General features: G+C 50.4%; 1 protein-coding gene and 1 long non-coding RNA gene across 7 annotated transcripts in view; one reads left to right on the top strand and one right to left on the bottom strand.

Annotated features, from left to right (window-relative positions):
* Window positions 1-109: 109 nt before the first annotated feature.
* Window positions 110-21,875, top strand: LOC106701129 (uncharacterized). 2 transcript variants are annotated; one of them, XR_001351651.2, is made up of 5 exons: window positions 110-267; window positions 3,280-3,528; window positions 8,753-8,823; window positions 19,700-19,909; window positions 20,979-21,875. It is a non-coding gene; the product is annotated as an uncharacterized lncRNA (long non-coding RNA). The 2 variants fall into 2 exon arrangements; XR_011464786.1 differs by lacking the exon at window positions 19,700-19,909 and having other exon boundaries at window positions 111-267; window positions 20,979-21,873.
* Window positions 17,079-25,812, bottom strand: part of RFX2 (regulatory factor X2) — a 92,664-nt gene continuing 83,930 nt past the window's right edge. For all 5 annotated transcript variants that reach the window (XM_070373841.1, XM_070373843.1, XM_070373842.1 and 2 more), the window contains 5 exons: window positions 25,650-25,799; window positions 24,666-24,874; window positions 20,296-20,449; window positions 19,176-19,218; window positions 17,079-18,724 (listed from right to left, as the gene is read on the bottom strand). In XM_070373841.1, coding sequence (XP_070229942.1) covers window positions 18,627-18,724; window positions 19,176-19,218; window positions 20,296-20,449; window positions 24,666-24,874; window positions 25,650-25,799 — 654 coding nt within the window. In that variant the 3' untranslated portion in view covers window positions 17,079-18,626. The remainder of the gene's footprint in view (window positions 18,725-19,175; window positions 19,219-20,295; window positions 20,450-24,665; window positions 24,875-25,649; window positions 25,800-25,812) is intronic.

The raw sequence follows: 25,812 nt of genomic DNA, 5'->3' as shown, positions 1-25,812 counted from the left end.
CGGTTCAGGACAAGCTCGTAGCACGCGCCTGCGCATTAACCGCCCCCGCCTCCTTTTCCCGCCGACCGAGGGGGCGTGGGCAGGGCAGCGCAGGGCGCACGCGCAGTGAGCCTGGAGCGCGCGGCGGGCAACCCGGGATCCGAAGTTCTTTACAGCTGCCCGGCCGGAGTGGGTTTTCATGCCCCTGCTTTCCGATTGTTTTCCGGCCCTAACCCCGAGGCTGGAGCGTGGACAGCGGAGGGCGCCGCAACAAAGGCCATCTTCTAGGTAAATCCCTGGGTTGGGCCAGGGGGAGGCTTTTCATGTGCGCAGGTCCGGGCCTTGGAGGGGACCCTGGAGGGGGGTCTTGGGGCGCCCTATGTCACCTCAGGCCTCAGTTTTCCCTTCTAAGGAACCGTACGTCAGGCAAACTTTCTGAGGCCACGTGGAGAGGTGGGGGATGGTTGGGGGAAGTAGAGGTCAGAGGTTGGAGATCACTGGCCAAAGAGAAGGTTCATGGGGGTGGGGCGGGGAAAAGATGTTGATCGGGGGACTCAGCGCAGGAGACTGCGTCATTGAACCATCAGAATGGGCGTTCCGGGACGAATGGCCCACGAGGCCCTGGACCTTACGGCGACTGCCTTCATAGATCACGTGGGCTGGCTATCGCCCACCGTCTGGAAGACAGTGAAACCTACACAGGCGAGAAAAGCAGGCACCGGGGCAACCAGCAAAAATTGAACTATAAGTACTGCCTTGGTGGTTGGGCATTTTCGGAGGTCGAGTGTGTGTGACCGAGATGTAAGCGAGTATGGAGTCCCAATCCTAAGTTTCCTTCTTCCCCCGAGGAAAACGGCGGTGAATGATAAGTTATGTCAGACTCTTTGCGACCCCATGGACTGTAGCCCACCAGGCTCCTCTGTCCTTGGGATTCTCCAAGGCAAGGATACTGGAGTGGGTTGCCATGCCCTCCTCCAGGGATCTTCCCCACCTAGGGATCAAACCAGCATCTCTTAAGTCTCCTGCTTTGGCGGAGAGGTTCTTGACTACTAGGGCCACCTGAGAAACGACCTGAGATGGTCAAAGCTATTCTCAAGAGTGTGCAAGAAGCCTCCAGTGTGGGGGGCTTGAGCACACAGGGAAACTCAGGCATAGGGACCAGCTGAAAATGGGGAATAAATGTTCTAGGCATAGGGAACCAAAGAAAAGGGGAGATAAGGATTCTTCCTCTGACATCACCCCTGCCCCATAGTCTGCTGGGGAGGATGTTGAGATTTGGGGCAGGATAGTCCTCCTGCCCGGAGAAGGCAATGGCACCCCACTCCAGTACTCTTGCCTGGAAAATCCCATGGACGGAGGAGCCTGGTAGGCTTGGGTTGCTAAGAGTCAGGCACAACTGAGTGACTTCACTTTCACTTTTCACTTTTATGTATTGGAGAAGGAAATGGCAACCCACTCCAGTATTCTTACCTGGAGAATCCCAGGGACAGAGGAGCCTAGTGGGCTGCCATCTGTGGGGTCGCACAGAGTCGGACACGACTGAAGCGACTTAGCAGCAGCAGCAGCAGCAGTCCTCCTGCCAAGACTAGATGCTGAGTAAGGCTCTGATGAAAGACAGCACTGTTGCCTGCTTGTAGGAGACAGAGCGGTCTATGCTGAGCGGTTGAGTTGGAGGCTGATGTGATGCTTTTCCTCTGTTTGATTGCTTAACTAGAATTTGTCCGGATAAAAATGAAGATTTTTACATGAGAGCTTTGCTCCAAAGAAATGGGACATTACTCCTCCCGGCTGCTCATGATTCTCAGGTGACTGAGAAATTTCCGGGAATGGTGGAGGCCGAGTCCTCATACCGTGCAGTGGTCCCCTAGGGAAACCCACTCATTAATTAAGACACTTGCTTGTCCAGGGGTCTCAAATAAGAATTGGCTGTTGATCGATCTGAGCACCCATGGTGGTCTTAGACTGCCGAAGGGAGTTACTGAGACACGTAGGAGGGCTGAAACGACTCTGGGGTGACTCCTGGAGGAGTTAAGCTCACATGCAGCACGCTGGCCCACCACACAATTTCACTAGTAATTTTTTTTTTTTTTTCACTAGTAAATTTTACCCCTGACAAATTCAGCTTAAAATGGGAAATAAAATCCCTCAAACACAGAAACACGGGGCATCAGAAAACAGCCTCTAACACCAGCCTGGTTTATGCATGTACAAAACTTATTCTTGCAGGTAGCTAATTGGAATTAGGAAATTTTCTGTCCTAAAAATAGTCAAAATGGGCTCTTTTACTGCATAGGCAGTTGTTAAAGAAAGCTAGCTAGAGATAGTCTAGTAAATTGTAATCTGAGCTCTCTGTGTTTGTCTATAGGTATGTAATGTTATGCTTTACCTGTGGATGACATTATCAAAATTATTTTGTAAATAAGCACTACTTAAGTGGCTTGAGACAATTAAGAGCTTATATAAATTCTCAAAATACAAAAGATAACTGGCCAGAATTTTAGATTCATGAAAACTAAAAAAACATTCAATATTAAGTTAATATCTGATGTTAAAGTGTTAATATAGACATGTCTTTAGACTTCCCTGGTGGCTCAGACGGTAAAGCATCTGCCTACAATGCAGGAAACCTGGGTTCAATCCCTGGGTTGGGAAGATCTCCTGGAGAAGGAAATGGCAACCCATTCCAGTATTCTTGCCTGGGAAATCCCATGGACAGAGGAGCCTGGTAGACTACAGTCCATGCGGTTGCAAAGAGTCGGACACGACTGCGCAACTTCACTTTCACTTTCACTTTAGAGCCATCAACATTAGGTATAATACTTTTATTGATTAAACAAATGCCAGAAAGTCTCCTGCTTCCAGACGAGGTAACTATAGCTTATGTAAATGGTCATCAGGAAGGGAATTCTATGGAAGCCACAGGGAACAGGCTCACAGATGAAGCCACTAAACGAGCCTCTCTAGGGGAGAAAATGAATCTATTGAACCTAATCTCAAACACCCAAACTGAAGACCAAAGATGGGTGTTACCTGATGGAAGGAAAATGATAAGTAAGCCCATGATGAGGGAATTAATGCCCACTGGGGCCCCCAGGCTATGTATGATACAATACTTAGAAACTATGGTTGCCTGAGAATCTACACCATTGCGAAACAGGTTTACAGAAGCTGCCATAGCCTGCCAGGAAATTAACAAGAGGGTGATTAGGAAAACACACTCCAGGAGGCAGACCTCCTGGGCTAAGACCAATTTCTAAGAAACTATATACTGACCATTTCCTCTACCTTATCATTCCCCAGATTAAAAGGACACCTTGCCCAGACTCTGCCTGTAGAATTCATCACTTCCAGCCGGGTGACTTGGGGTTAATCAAAACCTAGAAAGAAGACAAACTCCAACCAAGCTGGAAAGGCCCTTATCAAGTGCTTCTGACGACCGAGACAGCTGTGTGGACTGCTGAAAAAGGTTGTACTCATTATACACGAGTCAGGGGGCCAATAAAAGAGACCTCAAAGGGAAGGGAAAGGACCAATGAACAGCCTTTAAAGGTAACTTCAAGAAAACCTTGTTAAATCCCTCCCTCTGAATCCTCCCCTTCACAATAACCATTAACCATGTGGCCACACCTTTGGAAACCGGTATTGAAACCAACAGGTAAAAAGTCAGAATAGAAATTGACAAGGAACCCTTGATTATCCAATCAGGTTGGTTGTCAATATAACCAAAACCTTGTCACCTCAGACTATTAAGTTTTGATGCCTGCCAAATTTTACCTTGCGGAACCTTAGAAAATCAGAGACAGTTGTCACAGGAGGATAAGTATCTTTGCCCTGAACCAGATTTGGTTTATATTAAAGCAAGCCTCTGCCCCAGTTGGGACGATGTACGATGGCCCACCCCGTTTCAGGACTGGATGGTAAACATAGGGTGGGTGACTCCTAGTTGGAGGCCTTTGAAAGACAAAATATACCTAAGGGCATTCCACCAGAAGCTTGTCAAAATCTAAAATGCAACCCCATCCTCTTGACTGTTAACAACCCAGCTACCCTAGATTAAGAGCCAAAAGTAGCATCTCAGGTATATGGGTTAGGGACAGATGTCACTGGCAAAGACCCCCTAGGGTGATTTGTTCTTAACTTTATTGAAAATAAAAACCAGTGTATCGGAGACTGTCCTGATCCCAAGCTCCGAAAACCATGTTAGTTCTATTAATGATCCCAAAAGAATAGAAATAATTGAGGTACAAAGATCTAAGACAGACTTTAGAAACTGACACAGGGTATGGAGATACAAATGCCTGGGTCGAATGGGTCAAATTTACAGTGTAAGGTCATCATAAGAGTGATGTGATGCATGTGTGGCCGGACGCCCCAGGCACAGGTGGGGAACCAGTTCCCCCTCAGATGGGACACTGATCTGGGAGGAATGCATATGTTGGCCCTTAACCAGGACAAAGATGCGTGGGGAAAAGACCTGCAAGAATCTGTCGTGACTCTTTCCCGAACTGCAAAGGTCGGACCCAGAGCTGTCCCCTCTTTCTCCATAGGGAATATGAAACAATGCAGGAGATGCAAGAGACTCGGGTTCGATCCCTGGGTGGGGAAGATCTCTGGAGAAGGAAATGGCAACCCACTCCAGTATTCTTCCCAGGAAAGTCCCATGCACAGAGGAGCCTGGCAGACTACGGTCCATGGGGTCGCAGAGAGTCAGACATGACTGAGCACAGCGAGTACTCTTGCCTCTCTAGGCAGGGGGCAGAGTTCAGTAGATCCATGGGGGAACTTTCGACCTGCACCAGCATCTTGATCGTTACCGATGAGCCAGACAACAGTAACTACTCAGCCCTCCGTAGACCCGGGCTGATGTCTGGTGGTTTTGTGGGAAAAGGAACCTCCTAGACTGACTGCCGTCAAGTTGGACAGGGGCTTGTGCCTTCATTCAATCGGCCATTCCCTTCACCCTGGCATTCCACAAGGTACCCGAAAAGCCACCCAGCCACCGAAGTCGGAGAACAGCGGTGGGCTCCTTTGACATATATATATGTGCGTGTGTGTGTATATATATAGAGAGAGATTCAATAGGATTCCCTAGGGGAGTTCTTAATGAATTCAAGGCCTGAAACCAAATAGCTACAGGGTTTGAGTCAGTACTTTTTAGGTGGTCCACAGTTAATAAAAAAAAAAGAAATATAGATCGGATTAATTTACATATATTATAACCAACAGATTTATCAGATATACCAGAGATGGCCTCCAAGGAGTAGCTAGCCAATTGGATGCCCCCAGTCAGATGGCTTGGGAAGTAAGATCGCACTGGACATGATAACTAGAGGAGAAAGGGGGTGTTCATGTTATGCTGGGTGGGAAATGCTGTACTTTTATTCCCAACAGTACAGCTCCTGATGGAACCATCACAAAGGCCTTACAAGGACTAACGACCTTAACCAATGAGCTGGCAGAAAATGCTGGAATTGATGACCCATTCACAGATTGCTTAAAAGGATGGTTTGGAAAATGGAAAGATATGGTTGCCTCAGTTCTCACCCCTCTCATAACAGTTCAGTCGCTCAGTTGTATCAGACTCTTTGCGACTCCATGAACTGCAGCACGCCAGGTCTCCCTGTCCATCACCAACTCCCGGAGTCCACCCAAACCCACGTCCATCGAGTCAGTGATGCCATCCAACCATCTCATCCTCTGTTGTCCCCTTCTCCTCCTGCCCTCAGTCTTTCCCAGCATCAGGGTCTTTTCTAATGAGTCAGCTCTTCGCCTCAGGTGGGCAAAGTATTGGAGTTTCAGCTTCAACATCAGTCCTACCAATGAACACCCAGGACTGATCTCCTTTAGAATGGACTGGTTGGATCTCCTTGCAGTCCAAGGGACTCTCAAGAGTCTTCTCCAACACCACAGTTCAAAAGCATCAATGCTTTGGTGCTCAGCTTTCTTCACAGTCCAACTCTCATATCCACACATGACCACTGGAAAAACCATAGCCTTGACTAGACGGACCTTTGTTGGCAAAGTAATATCTTTGCTTTTGAATATGCTGTCTAGGTTGGTCATAACTTTCCTTCTAAGGAGTAAGTGTCTTTTAATTTCATGGCTGCAGTCACCATCTGAGGTGATTATGGAGCTCAGAAAAATAAAGTCAGCCACTGTTTCCACTGTTTCCCCATCTATCTGCCATGAAGTGATGGGACCAGATGCCATGATCTTAGTTTCCTGAATGTTGAGCTTTAAGCCAACTTTTTCACTGTCCTCTTTCACTTTCATCAAGAGGCTCTTTAGTTCTTCACTTTTTGCCATAAGGGTGGTGTCATCTGCCTATCTAAGGTTATTGATATTTCTCCCGGCAATCTTCATTCCAGCTTGTGCTTCCTCCAGCCCAACATTTCTCATGATGTACTCTGCATAGAAGTTAAATAAGCAGAGTGACAATATACAGCCTTGACGTACTCCTTTTCCTATTTGGAACCAGTCTGTTGTTCCATGTCCAGTTCTAACTTGCTTCCTGACCTGCATTTAGGTTTCTCAAGAGGCAGGTCAGGTGGTCCGGTATTCCATCTCTTGAAGAATTTTCCACAGTTTATTGTGATCCACATAGTCAAAGGCTTTGGCATAGTCAATAAAGCAGAAATAGATGTTTTTCTGGAACTCTCTTGCTTTTTCGATGATCCAGCAGATTTTGGCAATTTGATCTCTGGTTCCTCTGCCTTTCCTAAAACCAGCTTGAACATCTGGAAGTTCATGGTTCACGTATTGCTGAAGCCTGGCTTGGAAAATTTTGAGCATTACTTTTCTAGCGTGTGAGATGAGTGCAATTGTGTGGTAGTTTGAGCATTCTTTGGCATTGCCTTTCTTTGGGATTGGAATGAAAATGGACCTTTTCCAGTCCTGTGGCCTCTGCTGAGTTTTCCAAATTTACTAGCATATTGAGTGCAGCACTTTCACAGCATCATCTTTCAGGATTTGAAATAGCTCGACTGGAATTCCATCACCTCCACTAGCTTTGTCCATAGTGATGCTTTCTAAGGCCCACTTGACTTCACATTCCAAGATGTCTGGCTCTAGGTCAGTGATCACACCATCGTGATTATCTGGGTCATGAAGATCTTTTTTGTACAGTTCTTCTTTGTATTCTTGCCACCTCTTCTTAATATCTTCTGCTTCTGTTAGGTCCATACCATTTCTGTCCTTTATTGAACCCATCTTTGCATGAAATGTTCCCTTGGTATCTCTGATTGTCTTGAAGAGTTTTCTAGTCTTTCCCATTCTGTTGTTTTCTTCTATTTCTTTGCATTGATTGCTGAGGAAGGCTTTCTTATCTCTCCTTGCTATTCTTTGGAACTCTGCATTCAAATGGGTATATCTTTCCTTTTCTCCTTTGCATTTCACTTCCCTTCTTTTGACAGCTATTTGTAAGGCCTCCTCAGACAGCCATTTTGCTTTTTTGCCTTTCTTTTTCTTGGGAATGGTCTCGATTCCTGTCTCCTGTACAATGTGATGAACCTCCATCCATAGTTCATCAGGCACTCTGTCTATCAGATCTAGTCCCTTAAATCTATTTCTCACTTCCACTGTATAGTCATAAGGGATTTGATTTAGGTCATATCTAAATGGTCTAGTGGTTTTCTCCACTTTCTTCAATTTCAGTCTGTATTTGGCAATAAGGAGTTCATGACCACAGTCAGCTCCCGGTCTTGTTTTTGCTGGCTGTATAGAGCTTCTCCATCGGGAATTTGTAAGAAATAAAAAAGTGGTCCATTTTTTCAAGGTAGCTAGCTCTGAGTGGAAAACTACCAGCAGCCAAGCTTGCCTAACAGTTTGCTGATGTAACAACCACAAAGTTCACACACCTGGAAAGTCCCTAAGCAAGCGGGATGTTGTGAGAGATAAACTAAAATCTTGGTTGAGAAATAACACTTAGTTCGGGAAGGGAGAAGGAAGGATACTGTATAACCAAACCTTCAGGACGATCGTACACCCCATAGTACCCAGCTGATGAGAAATCGAGGGAGGGACTTGCATGCTAGCAAGTAAAGTGCTTGCTGCAACTGTCCCGGCTGTGCCTGCCCACCAGACACCCGGTCTCGCAAGACCGTCATCAGAAGTCTCCCTTTCACCATGCTCCGTGTCTCGGGGCCCCTTCCTTGGTTTTGGACCTGAGGGCATATTTCTCACGCTTTGGAGCTCACCAGACTCTCTGAGCCTTAGGATGTGTGCGCTGGCTGATCCCTACGCTTGGACCTTTGTGCCCCCGGTCTTCGGTTTGGGCCCCAGCTCCACTCCTGCTCCAGTACGAGCTGGACAAGGAGGTCCTGTAGCCTTAGGGCCACATCTTTCTTTCTTCAAGCTACGGGTGGCTGTTACATTTTTAATTGTTGGAATGAAACCAAAAGAATCATCATCTGTCATAACATGTGAAAATCATGTGAAATTTAAATCTCAGTGCCCATAGATTTACTTGAAAACAGCCATAGTCATTGACATAATGTCTGTGGCCGTTTTCAAGCTGCAGCCACAGAGCTGAGTTCTTTTAACAGACTGTCTGCCCCAAAAATCTTCAAATATTTACTTGTTGGGTCTCGATAGAAGTTTTGTTGTTGTTCGGTTGCCAAGTCTTGTCTGACTGACTCTGCTAACCCATGGACTCTGGCAGGCCAGGCTTCCCTGTCCTTTGCTATCTCCCAGGGTTTGTTCAAACTCGTGTCCACTGAGTCGGGGATGCCATCCAACCATCTCATCCTCTGCCGCCCTCTTCTCCTGCCCTCAGGGTCTTTTCCAATGAGCTGGCTCTTCACATCAGATGGCCAAAGTATTGGAGCTTCAGCTTCAGTCCTTCCAGTGAGTATTCAGGGCTCATTTCCTTTAGGATTGACTGGTTTGCAGTATTTATATGGTGGTTCTATACATTTCTGTACAACCAGTGGGGTGTGGTGAATGTTCAACAGCTGCTGCTTTGGGAGAAGCAGAGAAGCGTGTGTTTCTGTCTATAATTACCCATGTGCCTGTGTATATATAGTTTCTTGTAAATTTTACCATTTTCCCATACTTAAATTTCGAAGACAATAAAACAATAAAACGGACCCTGCCTTGTAGTGCTGATTTCCTTGATATAAATACTTCATATGGCCAGTCTCAGGCTACCAGTGTGAATATCACTAATCAGAGTTGAGCAGAGGTGTGCAGTAGCATACTAGATTTTTCTCTCTTTCTCTCTGGAGCCTGCTACTTTCTTGCTGTGGCCTCCAAACCAGCAGCATTAGCATCACCAGGAAATTTGTTGAAAATACAGATTCCCAGGTTCCAACCTAGACCTGAATCAGAATCTGCATTTTAGCCAAGATACTTGCTACCTTGGATTTTGACTCCAGGCTGCAGGCACAGGCCACAGAGATTGGCTAGAAATTCTTCAGGTATAGCTAGAATGTCAGTGCTGGAAAGGACACTGCAGTGAAGTGAAGTCGCTCAGTCATGTCTGACTCTTTGCGACCCCATGGACTCTAGCCTACCAGGCTCCTTCGTCCATGGGATTTTCCAGGCAAGAGTTCTGGAGTGGGTTGCCATTTCATTCTCCAGGGGATCTTCCCAACCCAGGGATCGGACCCAGGTCTCCTGCACCGCAGGCAGACGCTTTACCATCTGAGCCACCAGGGAAGCTGGAAAGGACACCAGGGGTCGTCGGGTCTGTCTAGTCTGCAATACATAGACTTAGTTTTCTTATGTCTTATCAGTATCACTATGTTTGGGATTCCCTAGTGACTCAGTGACCCACTCCAGTGCTCCTGCCTGGAGAATCCCAGGGACAGGGGAGCCTGGCGGGCTGCCGTCTGTGGGGTCGCACAGAGTCGGACACGACTTAAGTGAGTTAGCAGCAGGAGCAGCAGCAGTGACTCAGTGGTAAAGAATCCGCCTGATAATGCAGGAGATGCGGGTTTAATCCCTGTGTCGGGAAGAACCACTGGAGGAGGAAATGGCAACCCACTCCAGTATCCTTGCCTGGGAAATCCCATGGACAGAGGAGCCTGGCGAGCTACAGTCCGTGGAGTTACAAGAGTTAGGCACGACTTAGCAACTAAAGAACAACAATCACTATATTCATTACATTTTGTTATCTGTAACTTCTCTTGGGTAAGTGTTCTTGGCTGTTGCCATGTCTCTGAACCCTCTGACCCTTAGTGAACTTAATACTTTATGTGCCTTTTATTAGTTGAAGTTGACATTAAATAGATACAGTATATCACCACTTCAGATAGAAAACCACTGAGCCATAGCTGTAAAAAGAAACATGAAAACAAAACAATGTTTTGTAATTCTGAGTGGATATTGTTGCCTGCCAAGGTGTTGAGCCCCAAGCCTGCTTTTCTTTTTTTTTTTTTAATGTAAAGAGATTAGCAAACTCTTAGAGGGCTATTAAAGGCATATTATCACTCAACTGAAACTTCTTGACACAGTGAGAAGGAATGAAAGAACTGAACTGAGGTAACTAATCCATGAGATTCTGTGTCATTTAATGCGCTGTCTGCATGCCTCCAAAAGTCAGTTTCATGGACCACATACATCCCACACTTTGGGAGACTCCCAGCAACATGTCATCACTGGCTAAATATAATCCAGTTGTGGTTTCTCAAGGGACGCTAAACCCATCACCCTGACGTTCGTGCACGCTCAGTTGTCTGGCTCTTTGCGACCCCATAGACTGCAGCCCGCCAGGCTGCTCAGTCCATGGAATTCACCAGACAAGAATATTGGAGTGGGTTGTCATGCCCTCCTCCAGGGGATCTCCCTGACCCAGGGATTGAACCTGTGTTTCCTTCATTGGCAGGTAGCGAGCGTCTTTACTGAGCTACCAGGGAAGCCCCATCAGCCTGATGAGCCAACTAAATTTCCCTTGGTTTCACAGTTTTCATCCTGGTGGCCATGGCTGCCTTTGTCATGTCCCTTAGACCTTCCTGTGCTTTCTTTATCTGATCTCTTACACGTTCACTTAGTCAACATTTATTTATGCAATAAATATTTGTTGATCGCCTACTCTGATGGTTTTAAAACATGGCCCCAAATTCTCTGACCTTCCCATCAAAAGGTCAGGTCTCAAATGCCACCTGATACCACTTAACATGTGGAATCTAAAATATGACACAGGAACTTATCTCACGAGACAGAAACAGACACAGAACAGGCTTGTGGTTGCCAAGGGGGATGGAGGTGGGGGAGGGATGGACTGGGAGTTTGGAGTTCACAGATGCAAACTTATATACAGAATGGATAAACAACAAGGCCCTATTGTACAGCACAGAGCTATATTCAATGTCCCGTGGGAAACTGTATGGAAAAGAATATGTACGACTGAGTCACTGTTGTATAGCAGAAATTAGCAACATTGTAAATCAACTATTCTCCAATTTGAAAAAAGATGAGGGCTCCATTTTCCATGAATGGGGGCAGGCTGGTTATGCGTCACATGTCCATTTATAGAAGTGGAAGTGATATCATGTGACTCACAAGGCTGAGGATACAACTTCCGCCTGCTTTCTGGAAGCCTTTAGCTGTCCTGTAAGCAGTCCACCTGCCTTGAGGCTGCCATGCTATAAAGGCGCTGAAGTGAGACCAAGTCAGGGACTTCCTGGTCATCCAGTGGCCAAGACTCTGTGCTCCCAATGCAGGGGGCCTGGTTCAATCCCTGGTCAGGGAACTAGATCCCACATGCTGCAGCTAAGACCTGCCGTAGCCAAACACTTTTAAAAAGAGACCAAAAGGCAAAGCCCTGAGAGACACCTGCCCAGCCTGGCCCTTTCCATTCTTCACCTCCATGAAAGATAAATGATGCTTCCTGTAATAAACCAAACCACTAAGTTTAGGATCTGTTACACGGCAGCATATATTCACTGCACCCACTACGTCTCAGATACCATTCTACACTTGGGGGCCCAGGAACAAGACAGACTCTGCCGTCATGGAGCTTCGCATTCTTCTGTGGGGGGACTGACAGTAGACGAGGAAGTGAAATAATTTGAGATAGTGACCCAGTCAGTGTTACAGAAAAAATAATGAAGCATCAGGTGACAGAGAGGGTACTTTAGATCGGCTGTTCAGGGACTTCCCTGGTGGCCCAGTGGTTAAGAATCCACCTTCCAATGCAGGAGTCGTGGGGTTGGGGAACTAAGATCCCATGTGTTGCAGGGCAACTAAGATCTGACACTGCCAAAAATAAATATGAAAAAAAAAAACGTTGTTCACAGGAGTCCCCTCTGGACATCTGAGGAGGTGACTTCTAGCGGGAGACCTGCAGGAGAAGCACCCTAGACAGTAGTGAGGGCAACGGTCCTGAGGCAGAAACCAGTTTGGTGAAGAGCGAGGAGCTCAGTTTGGCTGGGGCTGAGTGAGCAAGGAGCCCCACAGGGCCTGGAAAGCTATAGAGTTCTTGGAGGGGTTTGTGATTTTTCTCCAAGGGTCAGAAGTGGGAAATGGAGGGACCCCAATGGTTTCCTTTAAGCTGCTGACCAGCCTCTCTGCTGCCTTTTTCCTCCCCCGACCCCGGGTCAGGGCTGAAGCCCTGAGGACCAAGAACTTCCTTCTCTACAGCCAAGTTGGAAAATGGCTTCTGTAGTTGGACCCCAGGAAAAGGGCCTTCACAGCTGTAATTTAGTTATCACCTACCCATTGTGGGCAGGGAGCCGGCGTGGGAAGTAGCTGCTCTGTGCCCAGGCCCACATGGAGGGTGAGGACCCAGAGGTTAATCAGCTGGAGTTCCTGGCCTCCTCTGCTCAGCACCTCTTCTCCCACTGTAGTTCACCGGGTCAAGTTCTTGCCAGCAAGGTGTGGCCGACACGGAAGCCGAGGGGGACCCTGATCCAATCTGGGTGCATCGGCTTCCCTCCCATGTTTTGCAGCAGCTAAATGTGGTATGGATCTAGGAGGAAATACTGATCTTAAAGCTTCCCAAGTGGCTCAGTGGTAAACAGTCTGCCTGCCATTGCAGGAGTCGCAGGAGAGTCAAGTTCGATCCCTGGGGGGGTTGGAAATGGCAACCCACTCCAGTATTCTTGCTTGGATAATCCCATGGACAGAGGAGCCTGGCAGGTTACAGTGCATGAGGTTGCAAAGAGTCAGACATGACTGAGCACACATGCACTGATCTTACTCTCTTTGTAATTTAAAAGATTTTTTTTTTGAAGGTCACTCTGTGCAGCATGCATGATCTTAGTTCCCTGACGAGGGATTGAACCTGTGCCCCCTGCATTGAGAGTGTGGAGTCTTAATCACTAGACCACCAGGGAAGTCCCTGTAATTAAAAGGATTTAACCTTCAATTAAAAACAAATTCAGGCTTACCCTAACCCTCAAAAAAAAAAAAAAAAAAAATTCAGACTTACAAAGAAGTTGAAAAAACTACCAAGAAATTCCATGTGGGCTTCATCCAGCTTCCCCAAATATTCCTTAAACAGCACAACACTCAAAACCAGGATATTCACACTGATCAATACGTGATCAGTACACTAGTGATTGCAAACCTATTCAGGTCTCATCTGCTGACTGCCAGTGTTTTGTTCCTATCCCAGGATCCAGTCCAGGATTCCTCGTTTAATTTTTATTTTCTATCTTTTGGCTTTGCATGGCACGTGGGATCTTAGTTCCCAGACCAGGGGATGGAACCTGTGCCCCCTGCAATGGAAATGCAGTGTCTTAACCACTGGACTGCTAGGGAAGACCCCCTTGTTGCATTTAGATGTCATTTCTCCTTGGGTTTCCTTTAGTCTGGATTAATTCCTCTGTCTTATTTTTCCTTCACCATGACCCTAGTGAGGAATTGTTATTGTTTAGTTGTTAAGTTATGTTCGACTCTTTTGGGACCCCATGGACTGTAGCCCACCAAGCTCCTCTGTCGACGGGATCTCCCAGTCAAGAATACTGAAGTGGGTTGACATTTCCATCTCCAGGGATCTCCCCGGACCAGGGATTGAACCTGTGCTGCGTGCATTGTAGGCAGATTCTTTACCACTGAGCCACCAGGGAAGCCCCTAGTCAGGAATACTCCCAGCTATTTTGTAGAATACTCCTTCATTTTGGGCTTGTTGGATGTTTCCTCCTGATTAAATTAAGGTGATGATTTCTGGGTGGGAATAACACAATAACAGATCAGGAAGGCACCTGGTGGCAATTTGTATCATTACTAATGACAACTCAGATCACTTGGTCAGGTTACTGTTTTTCTCTTTGTATTAACAGTTACTGAATATCTTGTAGGGAGATAAATAAACAGGAAATATTTGAGGAAAAGGAGGAGAGATGGGATGTGGAAGAGAGACAGCTAGCTCTGGTCTTTTCCAGGCATGATTGCAATTTCAGTGTAAACAAAACAGCCTCCCCTGTAGGCAAAATCGGAGTTGGCCGTTTTCCCCAGTGTAAAGGAAGAGGCAGTGTCACAAACTGACCACAGGGGGGCGGCAGAAGATTGGGATGAAATAAAAACCGCTGCTGCTGCTGCTAAGTCGCTTCAGTCGTGTCGGACTCTGCGACCCCATAGACGGCAGCCCACCAGGCTCCCCCGTCCCTGGGATTCTCCAGGCAAGAACACTGGAGTGGGTTGCCATTTCCTTCTCCAGTGCATAAAAGTGAAAAGTGGGCTCCAGGTAAAAAGCAGTTGAGCTCCTTCAAAGTGAATAAATCTGTGGAGACTCAAAGGCTCTGTACTAGTTGAGGTCGGGCATCTTCTTGGAACCAGATGAAGTAGGCGCTGGCTGCTCAGATTGCACTCGCAGCATTAGGGGTGTGCCATGTCTAAAACGGGCTCTTGGGTTGTGGTGAATTTGGAGACTGGGATTGACACTACACACTACTGATACCATGTATAAAATAGGTAACTAGTGAGAATCTACAGCACAGGGGACTCTAGTTAATGCTCTGTGTGACCTAAATGGGAAGGAAATCAAAAAAAGAAAGGGTATATGTATAGCTGATTCACTTTAGTGTACAGTAGAAACGAATGCAACATTGTAAAGCAACTATCAGTCAGTTCAGTCTCTCAGTCGTGTCCGACTCTGTGACCCCATGGACTGCAGCACACCAGGCTTCCCTGTCCATCACCTGGAGCTTGCTCAAACTCACGTCCATCAAGTTAGTGGTAGTCCAATAAAAATTAAAACGGGGGCTCTCGGGCAGTGGGGTGGAGATTTGGGCAGGAGGTCTGGATTTTCAGATGCTGTCAGCAGCATGTGGACAAGGTCACAGAGGGTGTGGAAGGAGCAGGACCCAGGTATGGGGAGTGGGGATAGAGGGACAGCCAGAGAAGCGGGAGGAAAACTGGTGCAGGGGGTGCCTCTCCCAGCCAGGGAGAATCTCTCAGCACTCTTGCAGCTTCACACTCGTGTGTGCGTGTGTCATATGCATGTGCACCCCATACTCTGCTTCAGAGTTCTTGCTACCAGAGAGTTCTTAGAAGCGGGAACATCAGAGGGTCCCCCTGCAACCCTCAGTGGTTTACTGAACTCTGACTGGAGGGTTCCCTGGGACCCTGGGAACCCAGGCTCCTCTGCCTCACTGCTTTGCCACCCTTATCGTATGATGTCCACCTCGAGGTCCAGTGTGGCTGCTGGGGCTCCAGCCATCCTGCCTGCTGTCCAGCCAGTAACTTTCGATTTTCCCATGGGTATGACGGTGGATGGGAGTGGTTAATACCTACCTTGGAAGATGGTTGAAAAGAAGGGACCAGAGCATCTATAGAGAAACCACTGGGATTGGTCAGGACCTCCTGAGGCTCTTGGTAGGACTAGGTCCCTCTTATGCACTACCCAGTGGGCCATCAAGGGACTCGATGACCCAGGAGCCTTCAGTGGGCTCCCCTCCTTATCTCTCTTCTCTGGCTCCTGGGGCAGGAATCATGTGGGCATCACCTGTGCTCATGAGCCTCACCAGCCACCCAGGCCCTAAGGTGCCCTCCCCTACCAGGGACCCTATTGCCTGGCTCTGGCTGGGATCTCTGAGGGGGAAGGTTGGGGGTGTGGCTCCTGCTCTGTGCAAGGGTTGATGCTGCTCAGGGGCCACGGGCTGAAATCCTGAACCACAATAGGGTGGGGACACCTCTGCGCTCCGCTGGGTTTTCAGAGCCTGGCAGGGCATTGCATAGAGTTGGGGCCTGGCCACTGGCTGAGGTGGAGGCTGCGTGCTTGGTTCCTGGGAGCTCCTCCCCAGGACTGGCCACAGTATTTGTGAGGCCCAGTGTGAAATGAAAGCACTGGCCCTTTGGTGGAAAATTCTTAGGAATTTCAAGATGGGGACCACAGAGGCATTAAGCCAAACGCAGGCCCTGGGGTTCCCAGCTGAGGATAATTTTCATGTCGCCTGGAGTCGCCCAGGCTGCCACTCAGGACAAAGGGGCCTGGGCTGGGGCCGAGGCTGAGCAACTCCGGTGGCGTGCGGGGCACCTGCCTCGTTCCCTAGAAGCAGCTTTTACGGGCAACTGAGAACTGCGTCCAGGTTTCTAGAACATCCTCCTGCCCCTGGGCCCTTCCTGGTTCCTGAGTGCATTGCTCTTCTCTGCAGGATTTCTCCAAAGTCCCACAATCCCCTGTGTTGGGTGCCCCCATGCCCACCCCCACCCCCTGCAGAGAGGGTGGTGGCAACAGTTATGGATGCCCAGCCCCCCACCTTAATGCCACAAGCTGGGCTCTCTGGGGCTGGGGCCTGGTGATTCTGGAAGAGGCTCAGGCATTGATCTTTAGGGGTTTCTGAGGTCCGCCCCACACCCCCCACCCCCACTTTACCAGATACACTCAATGGGCTGCGTTAGCGGCTGGAGCTGGGTTTATCCTGCACCTCTGAATGACTCTAGTCTGGACACACCGTGTTGCCCATCCTGGGCTGAGCTGCTTTGTTGTCCTCTCGGCCTGAGGAAACTGCGCCCCTTCTGGAACATTCCCCAGGGAGCTGGAGGAAAGCGGCATTTCCTTCCTCCCCCTTCCCAGGTTCACGGAGCCCAGGTCTGGGCTGCCCCGCTGTCCCAGGACTAGGGCCCTGTGGGAAGGGGTGGAAGGGGAGCTGTATCTTCCAGGGCCACTGGGGGGCGGGGCAGGGGTGGGAGTGTGGGCCATGACCCTCAATGGGTACATTCAGTGGGTTTATTGCAACGAAAAACAAGAATGGGCTCGAAAGTCTGGTGTCTTTATGTCGTTTATATTCCTCCTCATGGAATCCGGCAAAGGACTAGACAGGGCGTAAGGCAGAAACGTGGAGGAAGAGGCAGGCATGACCGTCCAGGAACCATGAACTTGACCATCTCTCAGGAAAGCAGACGTATCTTTAAAGACATTCTTTTTGTCTGAGTTAATCTGAGCCTGCAGTCTTGAGAGGAGATGCACTCGGTGATCACCACGACAGGCCGCTGGTTCCTTAGAATGAGATTTCTCATCTTTCCCCTCGGCTCCCTGCCCAGGGCATTCGAGGACACAGATGCACAGCGCTGCTTGTCGAGAAGCAGGGTTTGCAAGGCCATGTGAGTTTCCATTAGTACCTTCTGCACGCATGAGAAAACACTGTTGGGGACCGGATATACTGCCATATACACATTCATAAGGAACGTTCTAATAACAATTAGAGCACAAAACTATCAGTATGAACATATTTTCAAAAAGAGAAACGAAGCCGGGCCTTCCTAGACCAGAGGCTTGTCGTCTTCTCTGCAGCTGCTGTGGGGTCAGCCCTCTGGGCCAGGCCCATTGGTGCAACAGGTTAAATTATGAGGCACGCAGACATGAGCGTGTAGAGTTCAGGGCTGGGCCGGGCCTTGGGGTTCATTTGTCCCCAGAGAAGAGTTTAGACTCTGACAGTTCAAGATGGGACCTGCTGGAGTCATAGCACTCAGGGATCGCTACTTCAAAGGCAGGCAATCTGGAAGATTCTGTGAAGCAGGGCTTAGCCACAGCAGTTCATGCACAGGCTTGGCTGGAGGGCTGCCCTCTGAAGGCGCTGAGGGGACACTGATCTCCCGAACTCCTTGGAACAAACTCATTCCAGACCTCACTGTTGAGCTTGATGTTGGCTGTGAACTTGGGCAGAATCCCAATCCTTCCAGTTGCAGATCAAGCTTCTGGGTTTGACGTAAAGGTCCCACTGGGTCTTGGCACCAGAGAGCCTGTTTTGGTGACTGATTCTTGAGCCATGGGCTGTGGGCTTAGCCCTGTCCAGGGATCATTTGGCAGCTGCTTCTGAACCCTTTGGCATCTAGAGACCAGGCTCTCGGGGAACAGCTGGGCAGGAGGCCACGAGGCAAGGATCAAGACGGCCCCTGCCCTCTGCAGGGCACGAGGAGGGCTGCGGGACACCCTCTTCCTCCCCGGGGCCACTGGAGTTCCCAGCTGGGAGGGGAGGCAGCGACTGGCCACCACCACCCAGCCCCTTCCAGCTCCGAGCCGGGGTGTGTGCCGAAGAGGGAGGAGATTCAGGAGGAGGAGAAAGTGAGCTGGGTGCCCCAGTGTGCAGCTCAGTCCCTGGGCACCTGGCACGCAACTCCTCCAGGGTCACAGCGGTTTTTCTCTCGAGGAAGAGGGTGTCTTTTATGGGCACCCTGACCCAGGGCCCCTGGACTCGGAGTAAAGGTCACTTGTCTAAGAGGCACTATTGTGGTGGAGCTCGGGCCTGGAGCTGGGGGCCCAGCTAGACGCCCTGCAGGGGGTGGTTGGGGTCGCTGCGTTCCCGCTTCACCAGGGGCTCGCCCCGTCCTCGGGTCTCCGAGTGGGCCTCGCTGATGTCATCTGTGGGGTCGGGTGGGGTGGGGGGCATGAACAGGCCAAGTGAGGGCCCTGCCTTGGCTCGGGTCTGGGTTGACTGGGGGTCTTCCTCCCTGCGACCACCCTCGGACCAGTGCCCATGCGCCTGGTCATGCGCCTGGTAGGGTCCCCTTTGGGCACTGGGCCTCCCATCGCCGTGGGGCAAGGAATGGGCCCTGGGGGTGCTCACTGCCCCACCTGCCCCACTCCCTCTCCAGACATGGAGGGAGGAGGCAGTGAGCCGCCCCAGTCCCGTCCATGGCCCTGCTCCTCTGGGCCTCGTGTAGACGGCCGGGGGAGCAGGATAGTGATCTAGGAGGAGGGGAAGGGGCTTCTGCTCTGAGCCCCGGTGGACATGCAGGCTGCCGCCCAGCCCCGCCTTAGGGGCTGCCCCCACCTCCACTGTGCACGGGAGGGAGCGCCCAGACACACCCACCTTTGTCCAGCAGTGTCAGCGACAGGGAGGCCAGATCGTTGAACTGAAAGAGAGAGGCTCAGAGTGAGGGGCTCCACAGGGCGGTCCCGGGGAAGGTGAGCCGTGTCCACAGTGGAAACTGGTTTTGGCTTTGTAAGTGGGGGGGCTTATGCCCTGAGAAACAGCCCTGAAGCTTCAGGGGCCTGGGCTGTCCCCTCTGACACTCTCTAGACCCTGCCTGGGAGTGGCTGGAGGGTAGAGGGGGTGCCGACTGCCCAGGCCAGCAAGGGCACAGAGGCTGTGACCTCTGAGTGCTCAGGGAAGGAACGGCCACTTTTTCTCACTGCTTATCATACACTAACATCTCTGTGCACTAAAATCACCTTGTTTCTTCCTCAAAACAAACCCATCATGACCCAGAAATACACTCCCAGGTATGTAACCCAAAGAATTCAAGCAGATGTTCAAACAAAACATGTACAGGAATGCTCACAGCAGCATGACCCATACCAGCTAGAAGTTGAAAACAGCCCCTCTACCAACAGGTGATGGGTCTGCCAAGTGGTAAATAGCCAGGCAACCAGAGAGTGCTCTGCCATAAGAGCACATAAGAAGGAGGGAAGCCCTGACTCTCCACATGGATGGACCCTGGGAAAACAATGCTTGGGAAGAGTGGCAGACACAGAAGGACACACAGGCTGAGACTCCGTGGCGGAAATGTCCTGAACAGGCAGATCCACGGGGACAGAGAGGGGGTGAGTGGTTGCCAGGGACTGGAGGAAGGGGTACATGGGGGACTGCCAGTGGGAATGGGGTTTCTCTTGGGGTGGTGGAATGTTCTAGAACAAGATAGGTGGGGGTTTCACAACGTTGTGAATGTACTAAATGCCATTTGATTGTTTACTGTGAGATGACTGAAAAGGTAAATGATACGTTCTGTGTATTCTACCACCAGGAGGCAGGAAATCCTGCCCAGGGTCTCATAAGGAGGTGACAGGAGCCAGGGTCTGCCTGTGCCAGTCTGACTGGGGCAGGCGAGCTCTCTCCCAGCCGCTGACCCCCACACCCGAGCCCCTCGATGTGTCCTCTTGGACCCCGAGGCCTGCCCGCCTGTCCCAGGGTTGGGGTGGGGAGCGCTCACCTCTCCCATCACAGCAATGGGCGTCTCCCCAGTGGCCTCGGCGACCCGGTGCTCCACCAGGTAGAACATGTACTCGTCGTAGAGCAGCCGGATGAGGTGGAAGGAGCCGAAGCTGGCGGCGCTGCGCAGGGTCAGGTCTCGGATCACCATGGAGCTGGAGAGGCAGACACGGGCTGGCACCTCCGGGACACCAGGCTCCCCTCCAGCCCCAAGCTGGCCCGCAGGGCGCCAGCCAGCCGCCTGGACCACCCCACCTCCCCTGCCCTGCCCATGTCCCCAGTCAGTGGCCTTAGGCGTCTAAAAACAAGGCTCAAGTTAAGGGTGCCTTCGCTGCTTTCATCCAAAAGCAGGGGCTGGCAAACTGTGGCCGGTCCAGACTGGATCCAGCCCGTCACCTGGTCTGGGATGGCCCGCGTGCCAAGAACAGTTTTCACAGTTTTGAATGGTTGGGGGGAAAAGTGTCAAAAAAAATTCTAATTGGTACAGTAATGCAAATTAACTAAACTTCAAAATAAATACATAAATAAAAGAATTCTATTTCACGGCACGTAAGTACCTGAATTCACATTTCAGTGTCCATAAGTAAAGTTTTATTAGTCATGTCTGTTGTTGATGTGTTGTTGTGTGCCATCTGCCTGGAAAACTCTGTTGCTCAAAGAGCTCTCCTATCTCATTCTTTACAGAGAAACCTAAAGGGATAATGTGGTGCCCAACCACACAGTCTGGACTACACACACATCTGCCAGTGGCCCCCAACACCCAGATGCGCCATCTCAGAACCCAGCTACCCTTGGTGATGTCTAACTGCTGTGACAGCGAGAAAAGAAGCAGGAAGGGACAAGATGGGAGGGGACCCACAACGTGAATACCACCCGTGACAGTACTGCAACTCAGGGGGCGTCACCCTGGGGTCCAAGCATCCACAACCCGATCAGATCAGTCAGTGCGTGCCAGCCGCAGCCATCAAATCCTCTCCTTCGGTGTGAACACCTCTCCCCTTGCTCCCGGCTGGGGAGGCCCCTCACCACCTTGGCTTTGGCGCTGCTTGGTTCAAAGCGATGTTTGCTCAGAGAATCTTTTGAAAAGTTAACAAGCCTCAGTTTGTCTTTTAACAGGTTGAAACTGTTGTTACTTGCGAGTCAGTAAAGACAACTGACAACAAATCAGTTTACTTAATTCTTTTTGCATCTTCTGGGGCCAGTGTGTAGACAGACACACTCTGAAGGCAGGTAGGTTCAGCAGTGGAAACGGAGAGCTGGCTCCAGCTGGCTGTGGCTCCAAGATGCCCTAGGAGGCACTGGGTGGTGAGTGCCTGCGTTCAGAGGAGCACATTATTTTTTAGAAATTTATTATTATTTTTGGCTATGCTAGGTCTCCGTTGCTACTCATGGGCTTTCTCTAGTTGGCAGCAAGCAGGGATTACTCTCTGCTTGTGGTGCGCAGGCTTCTCACTGTGGTGGCTTCTCATGTTGCAGACCATGGGCTCTAGGCACGTGGCCTTCAGTGGTTGTGGCGCACAGGCTTAGTTGCTCCGAGGCATGTGGAATCTTCCCAGACCAGGGATCGGACTAGTGTCCCCTGCATTGGCAGGCAGATTGTTAACCACTGGATCACCAGGGAGGTCCCAAATGAGCACTGTAGGAAGCAAAGGTCGCTTGAAGAACTTTCACGAATGCAAAGGCTGTGTAACTGAGCCACACTCCCGATCAGGCTCACAGTCCCTTTCTTGTTCATTCATTTGTTCATTCAACATTCAGATGCTGAGGATGCAGGAGTGAACAAGAACAACATCTTGGCTCTTGAGGGGACACTCCCAATCATCGGGGAGACAGGCAACAGACATCACACAAAGGACAAGGCAATGGAAGAAAATTGGGTGCGGGGGATGGAGGGTGAGAAGGGGTGTGCTACTTCACACGAGAGGCCTGCAGGCTTCTCTGACGACAGTCGGGCCACACGGCTCCCTGGGGAAAGCATGTTCCGGGCAGGGGAGGGCCGTGCAAAGGATCTGAGGATGGCAGCACATGAGTACGGAGTCGAGGACTGGGAGTGACTGGGCCAGCAGAGCCATCTGAGGGTCAGAATACGCTGATAAGAGTCAGACAGTAAAGAGCCTTCTGACCCCTCTGCTCAGCTCTGCTAAGAGTGTGCAAATGAGCGGGCCTGGTGGACTGCCAGATGGACAGGGATCTGAACCCTCAGCTATAGTGGGCTGACGGGCTGTCCAGTGCCTGGAACAGCTGGTGGTCTTCCTGGGCTCAACTGTGACAAAACAGCTCATTTCCCTGTGTTTGTCACTGCCTGGGACTGGAATGCCCCACAGGGCCCCTTTGGGCTGGTCCTCCTCAGCCTGAGTTCCCTGCTTCTGTCTGCTCAAGTGAGAGCTGCACGGTAGGAATAGTCTTCCCTGGGTTTCCTGGCGACACTGTCCCCCGGCGCCCTGGCCTGGATGCTGCTCTGGCTCCTGGCCTACATATGATCTGCTGTCTTTTCTCGGAAAACCTTCATGATCGGCTCTTCTCGGTGTCTGAATGTCACAGGGAGGCTCGGGCTCCTTCACTGGGCGGGGAACCCGGCAGCTCTTGGAAACTTGAGCCCTTAGTTCTGAGATGTCTTCTTTTCTTTCTTTAAATTTTGGCTGCACTGGGCCTTCACTGTGGCTCACAGGCTCAGTACTTACGGCATGGCCTTAGCTGCTCTGAGGCATGTAGGATCTTAGTTCCTCAACCAGGGACTGAACCTGCATCCCCTGCCTTGCAAGTGTTTTAACCACTGGGCCACCAGGGAAGTCCCTGAGATGTCTTCTTGATTATGTTTTTATTATTCTCTTTCCCCCTGATTTCTCTATTTAAAAAAAAATTCCAATCAACTGGATAGTAAACTGCATGAGTCGATCCTTTCAGGTCTTTCTCTCTCTTTTTTCTTCCGTGGGTTCTCTTTCTCACATTCTTCTTCCTCCCTCTGTTTTTCTCTCCCATGTTTACTTTCTGTGGCGGTTAGTTTTCTGTGTCAGTGATGGGCAGTGATTCAGTTCGGTGTGAGTCTGGGAGTCACCGTGGTTGCTGTCCACCATCTCGACTAGAGGTAAAGAAGCTTAGCCTCCACACCAGGGCTGGGCCTCACCTGGTCAGCTGAGGGGCCTTGGGAGCAAAAGTGAAGTTTCCCTGAGGAGGAAGGAGTCCCACCTGCGGACAGTGGCATCTGCTCCCACCTAAGTGTGCAGCCCGCCAGCCCTCTGTACAGACTTCACATATGCTGGCCCTGTGATCACGCCAGCCCATTCCCAGAATCTCCTTACATTCACACACGCACATGCCTAATTAATTCTAATACAGTTTTGTTGTATTTAGTTGCTCAGTCATGCCCAACTCTTTTGCAACCCCATAGACTATAGCCTGTCAGGGTCCTCTCTCCATAGGATTTTCCAGGCAAGAATACTGGAGTGGGTTGCCATGCCCCGCTCCAGGGGATCTTCCCAACCTAGGGATCGAACCCTCATCTCCTGCATTGCGGGTGGATTCTCTACCAGCAAGCTATCTGGGAAGCCTGTAATACAGTTACATAAATCATTTTAAAATAGGGACTATTTTACCCAGGGACTTCCCTGGTAGTCCGGTGGTTAAGACTTTGCCTTTCCACTGCAGGGGGCTGGGTTTGATCCTTGGTCGGGGAACTAAGATCCTGCAAGCTGTGGCATGGCCATAAATAAATAAATAATAAACAGGTCCACCTAACCCTCACCCAGGACCGCTCTGTGGGGAGCCAACGCCTGTCTCCGCCTCCTGCCTGCGCTTGGCAGTGAAGGGATAGAGACTCATGTCACATCCTGTTTTCTGGTCACTGTCCTCACTGGCGCCTCTCACTGCGATTCTCTATCTGGTTCTCACCCGCCACCATCTGCGCCTCCCGTTCTCTCTAGAACTTTCCTTTACCTCACTCTGTGGGGACACTCTAGGGGCAGAAATAAAGGCTTGTGCTGTGTTCTTCTCAGCAGGGAGGCCCTAAGTGGAGGTTTCTGTCTGCAGAAGCCTTTGTAACCTGGGACTTCCCTGGTGGTTCAGTGGCTACGACTTGGCGCTCCCAACGCAGGGGGCCTGGGTTCAATCCCTGGTCAAGGAATTAGAACCCACACACCACAACTAAGACCCAGCACAGACAAATAAATAAATGTGAATTAATTAAAAAAATAATGGTGAATTAAACAAAAAAAATTTAATTAAAAAAAAAGAAACCTCTGTAACCCAGTTTGAGGTCCCAGGAGGGCCTGTCCCTAGGAGCCCCCAGGAATGAGTCCTGAAGGCTGGCCTGCGTCTGTGGGCCTCAGCTCCCTCCACCTCCCCAGCTCTCTGGGAGATGACGTGCACACTCACCTGTAAAAGGACCATTTCAGCAGGAACTGCCGGGCGGCCTTGGGGAAGCTGGGGCTGCCCGCATGCTGCTTCAGGACCTGGGTGACCACATTGTCTAGCCAGCTGGCCCACTGGTCCAGGGAGCTCTGCTGCTGCAGGGTCAGCTTGAAGTCCTGCTCCAGACGCTGTACTACGCCCTCCTCGCACTGGCACACCCACGAGGCCTGCTCCTGTGGGCGTGGGTGTGCTGGGTCAGTGACGCGTCCTGAGTGTGGCCCCCGGCTGGATGCACATGAGCACAGATGCCCACTGCCCTCAGCCTTTTCCAGCATGATACCCGTTTCATGAGGTGGAGACATAAGGACATTAAGAGGGGACCTGGCGGGCTTCTTGCATCTGAAGCTCAGACTGTACCTCATCTTTGCCTTGTGGTTTTTTTGCAGGGGGGCTGCCTGGAGCAGCACATGGAATTTTAGCTCCCAGACCAGGGATGGAACCTGTGCCTCTCACACTGGAAGCTCAGAGTCCTAACCATAGGACCACTAGGGAAGCTCCCGTTGGGTTATTTCTAAGTGGCTGCTCCTCTGTGTGTGTGAGTGTATTTCATGGATCAGCTCAGGGCCTGAACTAGACATAGATATGGCAGCAGGACCCATCTGACGGCAGCCTGTACTAGTCTAAGCCCAGAACAGAGCTGTAAACGTGGCATGGGAAAGGCAAACTTTTAAAGAAAACAGATCAAGGTCTTGGTCCCAGCACCTGGAGGCCAGGGGAATTATCACAGAGTGGAACCTATGGGTCCCAGACTGGCTGCGGAGGGCTTCAACCCCAACCGTTCCCATGCAACAGAAATGTGGGCCCGGTGAGGTGCCCGGTTTGCTGTGGGCTAAGTTTGGTGGGTCTCTGCATTTTTCTAGCAGGTGGGAGCTCAGCCAGTGGGTTCCCGTGCCTGCCTCTGGTGGGGGAGATGCCTGGGAGAAGTCACCTGCATGTGGGAGAAGTCACCTGCACATTGGCAAAGTCCACGCGGTTGAGGTCGCTGAGCATCTGGTTGATCTGGGAGGTGTTCTGCAGCACTGCCCTGGCCGCCTGCGCCAGATGGTTGAGGGACGTGTACCTCCGAAGGGTCTGCGCAAAGGCACTCACCACACCGACCTGGGGAGGAGGC

The sequence above is a fragment of the Bos mutus genome, chromosome 7 (assembly GCF_027580195.1).
Source record: "Bos mutus isolate GX-2022 chromosome 7, NWIPB_WYAK_1.1, whole genome shotgun sequence".
In the NCBI taxonomy this organism is placed as follows: domain Eukaryota; kingdom Metazoa; phylum Chordata; class Mammalia; order Artiodactyla; family Bovidae; genus Bos; species Bos mutus.
The sequence above is the reverse complement of the archived record's forward strand: the minus strand, read 5'-3'. Positions and strand labels throughout refer to the sequence as shown.